General features: G+C 38.7%; 1 protein-coding gene across 1 annotated transcript; it reads right to left on the reverse strand.

Moving 5' to 3' along the window:
* Positions 1–12: 12 nt before the first annotated feature.
* On the reverse strand, positions 13–11,554 carry LOC120626834 (organic cation/carnitine transporter 7-like). The gene is made up of 10 exons (XM_039894601.1): positions 11,485–11,554; positions 10,248–10,409; positions 8,397–8,559; positions 7,643–7,764; positions 6,577–6,821; positions 5,363–5,517; positions 4,428–4,545; positions 1,996–2,285; positions 1,299–1,426; positions 13–292 (listed from the first exon to the last, which is right to left on the reverse strand). Exons 1-10 carry the CDS (start codon positions 11,552–11,554, stop codon positions 213–215), a joined length of 1,533 nt encoding a protein of 510 aa, XP_039750535.1. The 3' UTR covers positions 13–212.
* Positions 11,555–11,975: the final 421 nt, after the last annotated feature.

An 11,975-nucleotide genomic window follows, 5' to 3' on the forward strand; every position in this document is an offset into this window, starting at 1 on the left:
AAAACACACAAAACAATCATTACTTATTTAATTCTTAATTAATTGACTGAATTGATTAAATTATGGTTTTAACTTACAACTACTTAGTAAAGTAATATTTACAAGGTTATAGCAAAAGTTTAATCTAAAATTAGTCTTCACGTCATTCATTAAAGTCACTGACCCATTAGTGGTTAGAGGTGTTTACAAAATGATTATTTATTATTTACATGTTATAATTGTGTGCTCTCAATATTTTCATTACTTAATGTTTGTTTGTCTGGCGGCAAAAAGAACGATACGAATAGTCCAGCTGAAACAGAAAAAAAAAAAATTATAATATAATTGTTAGGTAAAGCAGAAAGGATGAGAAATTGCTATTTATATTTTTTTTGCGAACACTTTGTTTGTCCATAAAATATAAACAGACAGTTTGCATTTCTTTCGCTAAGACAAAAATGCTGTATAATCAATTAAAAATATAAGCATCGGAGCTAATATTCTTTTCCACGCAAACATTGAGAGAACACAGCTGTTAGACCTGCGGTTTTTTTTAAGTTCAGTTACCTGTACTCTAGAGACTTTTGTACGATATGATTAACACAAGGATTATCTGTTTGCTGATAAAATTACGATAGTATGCATAATAATATTAAGTCTATGTCCATTGCCATCGTAAATCGTAGATACATATTTCTATAATCACGTGACAGTTTCTCCTCTTCATACAATTACTGTAAATTATAACGTCACAGATTTTGGGGAGTTCGTTATTAGAATGTAAAAGAGAATCAGGGCTCCTGGATTAGCCAATGGTTTACTCTTTTCGCTACTACGTACGGACAGGACCATTGAACAAAGATAATGGGAGCAACTAATTGGTGCGAAAATGAAGAGCACCACCTTAAATAAACTAATGTAATTAAAATCAATCCGCATTTCTGTTTTGGCCGTATGACATCCACGAAAATGAAGTTATCTTTTAGGTACTGCCGACTGAATGGAACTAGCGATTCGAATTCAGATTATATCTATTAATTTATAAAAATGATTTTGGGCAACATTTTGTTACTACCTGAGCGCTTGAACGCCCTCCCCGCAAATGTGTATCTTAAACCATAAAAAAACTGCTTCTAAATAGACTTCATCATTGCTTTTCTGCAGGCATGATTGTTATCAAGCGTAAATAATGTATCTCATCATCATCAACTCATTAAGGTGGGCCCATGGACCGGTGGGCCGGTGGACTACAGCCTAAGCCGGTAGTGGGTTATGATGATGGAGATGAATGTATAGCTGCAAAAAAAAAAAAAACTTACATGTTATAAGCACGATGTACCCGGCGACCATAGGCGTGCAATGTTCCGCAAGTAGGCTAGCTATTAATTGCACACTAAAGAACCCGAAGCCGCGCGCAACCACCACTGATAAACAGGTAGCCATACCCCTGAAAAGATAAACCATGAAATTATAAATTTATTTATTTCGAGTAGCCCTAACGCAAGCACTTTTGAAACATCGAATCTGTTTGTTGTGACTCTACCACTCGTAGGCAAGGCTGATTCTACCAAAACACATTTAACAAATCGTGGTTACTACACGATTGATGAATTCCTTAACGACAAGGCTGCTTGGAAGCAGGCACCTCCGCTATGATCTCTCACCAAAACAGAAAAATTCTAAAGATGGTTAAACTTTAAAATGATGTTGGAAAAGAGCAATCTGCTGAGTTTCTTGCCGGCTCTTCTCAGTGGAATCTGCCTTCCGTAGAGTCACTATAAACAGACTGACTTTACGTTTCAAAAGTGCTTATTAATTAGGCCTTCTTAAAATAACTGAATTTTGAATTTTTTGAATTTTGTCTGAGCTAATTGACTTTAATTTGACTTGTCTTAATGGAGTGCCACACTGGTCGCAATGTTGGTCACGAAAGCGGATTGCGCTATTTTTAGATCTAGTGTGTAGATTCATTACTAATACAGAAAGATAATAAAGAATTTGTCATAGGCCACTTACCTCAGATACGTAGGATTCAACTCCACCAAATAAGTGTTAACATTTCCCAGAATCAGCGCCACATAGAGAAAGAAATAGAACAGCGCGATGCTCATTACGGGTATCCTGATGAACAGGAGAACGATCCCACAGACTATAGCAATCGCGAAGACTAGTATAGTGGTTCTCCTTTTGCCAAGAGGACCGACTATGAAGGTCAGGAATATGTTCAGGGTGCCAGAAATGCCAGAGTAGCACATCACCGCATACAGAGTCATTGGCTTGATGACGCTGTCGCAATCGGTTGTGGACTGTGGAGACAATAATTATTTATTTATTTCTTTAGACAACTTTATTTCATGAAAATAATGTATGATACAGAAAAGCTATACAGTTCTGTGCAAAGGCAGCCGTACCTATATAGTAATCTTTTACAGACACCCCTTGCTAAATTATTGCTTAAAAAAAAAGTTACGATGTAGGACACCATACGCGAGGCGAGGCTTTTTGCGCATTTGATAAAAAAACTGCCATGTCACAACATGTACAAGAATTTTTTTTGTAAGTTCTATAAAATATGGAAATCTGAGTTTTTTGAATCTCGCAGCAATTTTCGCATTTATATCATTAGTGGGAGGGTAGTAGGGATATCATGTCCAATAAATGGAGTCCACTACCTACTAGCTTTATAACTGTTTGAACTCTGGTTTTATCACAACTCAATTTAAAAATTTAATAAATATTTAAGTATTAGCTATCTAGAGCAATTCATACCGAAGCGTTTTAAACGTTTGTTGTATCTTTATTGAGATAATACGATTGTTATTTAAGTTTGAACTTATTGAGAGACATGAAATATGTTATTCGGTATATTGTTATGAAATAATACAAAATCCCTTTAAACAAATTACAAATTTTGTGTAGCCTCACTCCGAACATACTCGTAGTTCTGTTTAGCAACTAATCTTTTTATCATGCCCGTAAGTGATCACTGGCAACATATGTTTAGAGGCATTCGGACTAACACCATGTTTATACCACTTATTATTATTATAAGTGTTTGTTAATGCTCTGCCCCTTCAACTAGAGTGGCCTATGCTATCTGGCCACCATACGTAGATTATAATTAATTAAAAATTTTGACGGCCGACTGGCGCAGTGGGCAGCGACCCTGCTTTCTGAGTCCAAGGTCGTGGGTTCGATTCCCACAACTGGAAAATGTTTGTGTGATGAGCATTAAGTGTTTTTCAGTGTCTGGGTGTTTATATGTATTTTCTAAGTATTTATGTATATATAATTCATAAAAATATTCATCAGTCATCTTAGTACCCATAACACAAGCTACGCTTACTTTGGGGCTAGGTGGCGATGTGTGTATTGTCGTAGTATATTTATTTATTATTTATTTATAATAATCTCATAGAATTATGTTAGTTATATAATGGCGCCAATTATGTTGTACACAAATCCCTTAATTTAACTACATTGACAGTTTCAAATTTGTGTTGCCCTAAAATGTTTGCAATGAAGAAGGATGCCTTAGAGACTCTTCAAAATGATCTCAATTGTGTGAGAAGTCTACAAATTCGCATTAGGGTCGGCACTAGCGTCGTGAACTACCTCCGACGGTGGTTACGGCTACTATAAATTACAAAACATTATTATTCTGAGAAGACCAGTGCCTTGTAGTTGGTGGATTTGATGATGATCTGTTTAACTATGAATACCATACCAACAATATTGTTTTCATCACACTGTCTCGTAACGTGGACCTTATCATATCAATAGCATTTACATGATTTTTACGATTAACGCGCTCGCTTATAGCTTGCGCGTCTTCTACCACGACTCGATCGACTAAAATAAAAGGCGCCGAACTTGTAACATAACATATTACATACGCATACCCGGATTGGTTTGTAGAACAGTGGTTTTCTTATGATTTTTGATATTAGATTTGGCCTTTATATATTATAAGCAAACAGACAAAAAAAAAAACTAACAAACCATTAGGGGGTATTGCAGTTTCTATTTAACGACCAATCTGAATCAACGCGTCTTTATCGGTAGTGTGGTAACCAGCCACGGCCAAACCCTTCCACCAGACCAGTAGTACCCTTATATTCTCGCTCGCATTCGAGGAGTCGTTTTCGAGTATCGAAATATTTCAATATCAAAGTACAATGCATGTTATTTAGATTATATGATTGTAGATAATCTAAATAACATTCATTTTACTTAGAGCATTTGTAAAATGCTAATCAGAAGTACAGGATTTGGGACTCTAAAAAAAATCCCAAATGCGAAAACGACTCTTCTTGTGATCAAATCTTGTAATAAGACTGCAGACTAGAACATTTTTGAAATTATAGATTCTCAAAAATTTCCCCTGCCGTAGAACCCTGGAAATCTCACTTAAAACCGCTGCGCCAGGGCTAATGATGGTGATATACCGTATCGTTGGACGAAGCAGCAGTGCTGGCCACCTCGCAGAACACCTTGCCTGTTCTGTCCTCACCATCAAAGTAGGCGTTCGTCATAGTGGGCACCCACATCGTGTAGCCCGTGGATCTGTACAAATATATCAAATTGATGTGACTGAATGTCCTTTAAAAAAACAATCTATTGCTAGAGATCTCCACATGCTAGTATGGTGAAGACCGCGTATAACTTTTTACTGCCTCCCTTACCTCGAATGATTATTTTGTAATATATATATCGACCCATTACCGACCTGCGCTACCGACAAAGGTCTCCTCCCAATTGAGAAGGGTTTAGCCCGGCTCCACCACGCTGGCCCAGTGCGGATTGGTGGACTCCACACACCTTTGAGAACATTTTGTAGAACTCTCAGGCACGCAAGTTTCCTCACGATGTTTTCACGTCATACTCAACCGGCACGTCTACGTACGTAGGGTGGCGACTATCTGCGGCCGACGTATTTGACCAGAAGATACCACTTGTTTTTCTGCACACGTACTTCAACATGCCACCTTGTGAAACTAACGCTTTAAGCCTTATGTGCCTGTAATTACACCGGCAACCTTCAGATCGGAACACTGCAATGCTCCTTGGCGGCAGAAATGAGCATGGGGTAGTACTACCTCTTTTTTCATGATGACTTTCATGAAAAAAGAGGCACCAGATCACGCGGAAGATCGTCCATGAGATGGGCTGGCCAAATAAAGGCTGCAGTGGCTGTCACCTTACATGAGTGTGCTAGAAAGGCAGCTGCCAGAGAGGAGTGGCGACGAATAGTCAAGCGTGCCACAACCCTTAAGTGACGACCACGACCGCTCTGACAAGAGCGAACCGACTGAGAAGAGAAGAAGTACTACCTCAGACGAGTTCGGTCACAAAAAGCTCTACTAAGTACTTCTAAACTTACGTCATATAAGCACAGAGCAAGATGTAGTAGAGTTTCAGAGAGTTTTTCAGGAGCGGTGGCTGGAAGAGCGGTGCTGTCTGGTTCCACATCTTACGCAGGAATGTTGCGTTGCCACTGTCTGGCATTGCTGTCTCCTCTAGGAATATTGACTTTACCTGAAAATTTAATTTAACAAATATAACCTAAAATAAACTATTTTAAACTAAATAAAATCTAAAACGTCTTCGAAACCACCGCAGTGAGGCACAGTTCCTAAGATGCTGGCAGCATTGCCCCTTTGGATGGCCCAACTAATTCGTTGGAAAAATTTTAAATTAAAAAAAAAATAAAAAAATAAGATAAGATAAATTAGGCTAAGGCTATTATTTTATTCTTATTTAAAAATTTAAATTTATCTTACAATATTTTGATAGTGTTGGAAGTATGCTTCGTAATAATGAGAAGAGAGAGAGAGAGAAAAGAAAGAGTGACAGTGAGAGAGAGTGTGTTTTTTTATTTGTTATGTTTGGCTCAACCACTGCAATTTTGCATACTAGTATAAAAAACTTACACCCTGGACACCTGGACACGTATCATCATATTAATGGCAAAGTTTATTTGATAGTTTCACTTTCTTTCACTCAGCAACAGCAAAGCACACTGATTTGACTTTTTGCGTGCTTTTTAGATTGTGATAGTTTTGGGTCAGACAGTACCATATACTACTTTTTATCTCGAAATAACACTGCTCGGCTGCTATTGTATAGACTGGATAGCCATACTCCTAATCAGTTTCTGGACATCGTGCCGGACCGTTTAATCACTCGGCTGCTTGTCTAAGACAAGACAATTTGTATTTTTCGGTAGGCTAGTAATTAGTGAGTCCAGTCTAGTCAAATATTTCTTTATTCACATAGGCACATAGATGGCGTTGATTATATACAAAATGTGAACATAGCAGTGAGACGTGATGGCGATAACTACAACTTAAACTAAAGCTACGAGGGTTCGAAACGCGCCCTGGTATAAGAAGAAGCCCACAACAAACTTACTTACTTAATGGCCCAAACTAAACCAGACTTTCTGAAATTATAAATTCCCATCGGGGCAATAAGGCCGGGGGTTGGAACTGACATCCCACATATAAGACCACAGCGCCAGAAAGTTCGAAAAAATCGCAGATCGAGAAAACTGCCAGAGATCGACAGATGAAACATTGATTTATAAACACTCACCGGGTATGTATCCTTATTCAGTCCCCTATTCCACCTATAGATGACTCTCAGAACATCGATAGCCTTCTCTTCCTGTCCCTTACTCAAGAGAAACTTGGGACTCTCTTTTAGGAACAACATGCCGATAACGCCAATAATACCCGGTATGCTGATGACTTGGAGCAGCAGTCGCCAGGGACGGTATGTGAGCGCCAGCCAGGTGACGTCAATGGTGAAAGATGTTCTGGTGATTGGTAAGGCTATCACTGTAAAGAAGTAGTAAATAACAACCACAGTTTTTGCGTAACTTTGAAAGACGTGGTCCTTGCCATCAAGGGCGATGGTTTTCCAAAATATATATCCTCATAAAGAAAGTTGTGATCTTTGGCCTTAAAGCCAGCCAATAGTTTCTTAAAAATTTAGGAAACTTAACTGTATAGATGTTCTAAAATTTATATTCTTCTATATCTAATTTGTTCACATGGATTTAATTCAAGTACATACAGGTCTATAGATGGATATGGATTTGGAAAAAGCTTCATTGGTAAACAAGGAGGGCAACAGGCAAAGGCTTATGGCGTGAAAACCCCTGTCATAAAAGGCGTAAGTCCAGCGGTGAACAATGCTCGGGGCTCCTTTCTTATAAAGTGTTTTCGAGCATAGACCCACATGCGGCGCTTCGGTTTGGTGGGCGGTGATCATTTTATTATTCATATCATCATGTCAACAAATTGCTGTCTACTGCTATTGTCTTGTGTAGGTAGTTCCACATACCACGGTCTTTTGCCATATGGGTCCAGTGGATTCCTGCGACTTGTTTGACTCGTTAGCCTCGTGACTGTGGAGCTATATCGGTTACTCTGGTTCTTCTACGGATATCCTCATTCCTGATTTGATCACGTAGATATTATACACCGAGCATAGCTTGTTTCATGTATCTCAGAGCTTTCTTATGAGGCCGATAGTTAGTGACCATTTTTCGGAACTAGGTTATCACTGGCAACACGCACGCAACTTTGGTCTTCAGGCACTGAGTTTATTGTGAAAATTAGGATTTATAGGTTTCATCAAAAGGGCAGTAACTCACCACAAATAATGAATTGCACGTACATGGTGGCACTTGCCATGAGGAACATGAACCTTCCCCTAAACCTGACCGGCACACTTTCTCCAAGGAGTACGAAACCGGCCGCATTCGCTGATGATGTGCTGAAAAATAAACTTTCAAGTCATCCAATAAAGTCATCCAAGTAAGTCATACCAATTTGATTGCTTTACTATTCTAGTCATTATAATCACTCCCAGCTTAAACATTATGGTATAAAACTTTTCAACAAAATTCAAGTTTGTAGGCAACTTTTAAAACGTTAAGTCAATCTGTTGAGAGTAAGCTTTCGAGATTCTTGAGAAATAACGTCGATTATTCTGACGTCTTGTTAAATGGATATAGACGCACTCTTTGTGCGGTGTGCGATGTGTTTGTGCGATGTATTTGTGCACGTGTGTACGTACACATGCACAAACACACACACTGAAAAACACTATACACTCTAAGACACATTCTTTTTTATCTTGTCTTTTGTTGCTATAGAGTGACGCCTTCCTGTATTTTGATGTTCTACACAACACGTATCATTAACTATGTAAGAAACGAAATAAACGATTTTTCTTTTACTCGTTAATTCGTCCTTCTTTCACGCAGCAATGCTCGCGTTTCATTACGTAAGTAGGGCAGTTAGGATACTGTACGTAAGTACTTGTACTTGATTAGTAGGCCAGAGCTATTTGATACTAATACTGTCAAGTGATATTGTCATTAAGAGATAAGTATGCGTACTCACAAGCCAGCTGAAAAGAACTTCAACACGGCCAATGAGGCGTAATTCGGTGCAATACTGGCTCCTAGATTGAGAAGCATTCCAGCTGGCATAGCGAACAATAGCGTCTTTCGTCTCCCCAAGGTGTCAGCGCACAGACCCCAGGCGTAGGACGATATCATTACACCTAGAAACGAACACATATCTTATTAGTTTGAAGTTGGTGCAGTTATTTTAAGGAATTTTGTGATGCACAATGAAGATACTAGAAGTAGAGCTTTTTGTAACAGAGCTCGTCCGGGGAAGTACTTCTTCTTTGTCGTAACACTCTTGACAGAGTGGTCGTGGTCATCATGAAGCGTCTTTTAGGGCAGATGTCACACGCCCTACGAGCATCCGCCGCTTTTCTCGGCTGGCCGAAAGCCTGGTGCACTCGTGCAAAGGACCGCCCACAGCAGACTTAATCTGATCAGTCCATCGCATGGGTGACCTTCCTCGACCTCTAGTGCCCTCCACCTTGAGACGTGCCCGAAGAATTTTAAGATGCGACTCTGTACTAACGCCGAAAGACGTTTTTTAATTTCGATTTCTTTGAGATGAGGCTTTCCACCTCAGGTTGATGGGCACAGGGCACGTTGCAGTACGAGTCCTTGCAGGTCCTGCGAAGTATTGCTCTGTTTAAAGGCGATGGTTTTCAAATAATCATAGGGTGGTCCATACGCTTGGTACGTCAATTACAACAACAAGAAAAAGATTTAGCTTAATTTGCTATTATTGTGTTTTGTGTTATTTGCTGTATTTGTTTTCAAGTCCTTATTGTCATAAGGACTATTGTATTAAGCTTAATTTGCAATACTCCGCGAAAAGCAGGAGAATCTGTGTGGTGTAATTTTTAATTTCTTCAATCCTTATACGCCACACCAAACATATCTTCGGCAAGGTTTTTTTTTGAGGGTTAACAAATTAAGTTTAATTTTCATAATACATTATGGATTTCCACAAAGTACGCCTTCTTTTATCCAATACAATGTTTTCAAGTCCGCAAAATTGTATACGTTGTTTTGATATACTATTCTTTTTTTTATTTACTTTTTGTAGTGTGCAATTAAAGTATATTCATTATTCTTTGCGACTTAGATGTGACCTTACAATGAATAAGTATAATAATAAGGCAGGGGAGACATCTTGCAGGAAACTTATGAACTCTTTTAAAAAATGTATAGCCAAGAAAAAGGCATACAGACAGACAAAAATAAAAAAAAATCACAGCATTGCAACAATGCTGCTTCGCGGCAGAAATAAGCATGGTGGAAGTACTTCCATGGAATAGTTCTGACACAAATAGCTCTATTACTACTATTGTAGTTTCTTATATATACTATTCGATATTCTTATTTATGCCTGCGATGACCAACCCGCCTGCCCAGCGTGGTCATTATCGGGCATAACTTTAATGGGAAGGAGAAAAAAACCACAGCCCCTAGTTCCCGGCGGCCCCGCTATTCCTGGCTCTGGCAGCGGTTATGGTAACGGCGGGGCAAGGGGTGTTAATAATCTCCGGCTGAGATTCCGCTGCCAAACCCGACGTCTTGACCTGGCAACATACGCACGTTGAGGACCGATGGAAAGGTGATGGACGTTGGGTCCCAAGGTGCTGGAATGGCAGCCCCGAACTGGTAAGCGCAGCGTTGGTGGACCCCCAACGAGGTGGACAGACGACATTAAGCGCGTCGCAGGTAGCCGCTGGATCCAAGCGGCTCAGAACCGTGGAACTTGGAACTCCCTACAAAAGACCTATGTCCAGCAGTGGACGTCTATCGGTTGATGTGATGATGATGATTCTAATTTATACGACAAAACCTTGACCTCACTCACCAATCAGCGGCACAGCAGAGAGTAGGCCCTGTTGGGAGGTATTGAGCTGCATGTCGCAAGCTACGCTGGGCAGCGCTACGGAGAAGCCGAAGATGTCGATGTACATCGCCAGGATCAGCAGGCAGCATACTGCCAGCTGTGTGAAGTTGTATTTGCCAAAACCTGCGCAGAAAAGCAAGCAAGCCCAAGCTAAAATTTATGTAATATATATTTTTGATTGGCCGATTAGCGCAGTGGGCAGCGACGTTGCTTTCTGAGTCCAAGGCCGTGGGTTCGATTCCCACAACTGGAAAATGTTTGTGTGATGAACATGAATGTTTTTCAGTGTCTGGGTGTTTATATGTATATTATTCATAAAAATATCCATCAGTTATCTTAGTACCCATAACACAAGCTACGCTTACTTTGGGACTAGATGGCGATGTGTGTATTGTGGTAGTATATGTATTTATTATTTATTTTATGTATGTTAAAAGTGCTTAGCTTGTAAGGGAATATTTGTAAGCACGGATTGCATGTTCATTTAATTATTATATTAACGTGATTTGTATCAATACATTCGTGATGGAACTTATACACAATCCCAATATGGTTAGTATATAAGATTAATCTAAACCTCTGTACTTTATGTCACTATTGTCACTTCATAATACTACTTGTAACTAACTACTATATTTCAATATATTCAATATATTGTAGTAAATAGAACGTGTCTACATTATTTATTACTTTACCTACTTCCACGCGAGTACGTAAGAGATATTTTTTGTATTTTTATTATTTCTTATTTTATTTATTAAGGACAACAGGCTGTCATCCATAAAAATAAAAAAAATACACTTAGTCCACAAAAATTCTGGGTAAACTTCACCTTTTCCCTCTGGTTATGCTTTGACAAGTTAGTGGATATAATCGGGGGATAATTATTATGACCTTGTGGCGGTCTGCATATTACCAAAACTAGATGGCGCCACAAAGATACTGCATCGCGCAAACGAAGTGTTTACAAAAATTGACCATATGCATAAGGAAGCGTATTTATTTTTCCATACAAACTAATTCATCAAGCGTTCTTCAGGACGTTCTCAAAGATTTGTGAAAGGTACCCTCCTTACTCCGAGGGGAGCCTCGTGCCCCTTAGTGAGTCGGTAATGGATTGATAATGACAATGGGAATTAAATTAACTTTGGCGTTTTTAGCCTTCGTAGCCGGGAATAAAAAAAATCTTGTGACTTACCTGTTATATTTAATGCTTTCTCAAAATCGCATTTCTTTCCCACACTATTTATGTTATCCGGCAAATCCATTATCACACGCACTAATATGTTTTTTTTTATATTCTTAAAATTAAAATGTATATTTTTATATCACATGATACGATTTGATTTGCAAAAATAATAAACAAATAGATCACTGGATTATTACAAAAATTAATATACCCATTCAGTAAAATTATTTAAGTATAGCCATAAGTTTGTTTTATAAATGCTATAAAGGATTATGAAATGGGATGTTTACAGAGGAATCGTCTTCATGGTAATGAAGTACATTCAAATAATTTCTATTACTTATTTTGTTGGATATCATTGTATCGCTGCGAAAATTTGTTACGGGTTTTATCAGGTACTTTCCTAGAACACAGAGTACTGTATTTTTTGAAGAAACCGGAAAATGGGAATACGAAAATCTATTACTACTAGGTGTAATCATCCAGCTAGAAGAAGCGCT

Source organism: Pararge aegeria, chromosome 10 (assembly GCF_905163445.1).
Source record: "Pararge aegeria chromosome 10, ilParAegt1.1, whole genome shotgun sequence".
Classification (NCBI taxonomy): Eukaryota; Metazoa; Arthropoda; class Insecta; order Lepidoptera; family Nymphalidae; genus Pararge; species Pararge aegeria.

What these genes read in the sequence shown, in the direction of transcription:
- LOC120626834 (XM_039894601.1), bottom strand. Translation starts at nt 11,554, where the DNA reads ATGGATTTGCCGGATAACATAAATAGTGTGGGAAAGAAATGCGATTTT. An exon ending in CTCTGCTGTGCCGCTGATTG is followed by an intron (nt 8,560 to 10,247) that starts GTGAGTGAGGTC and finishes GTTCGTTTCTAG; the next exon opens with GTGTAATGATATCGTCCTAC. An exon ending in CGTGCAATTCATTATTTGTG is followed by an intron (nt 6,822 to 7,642) that starts GTGAGTTACTGC and finishes ACTTCTTTACAG; the next exon opens with TGATAGCCTTACCAATCACC.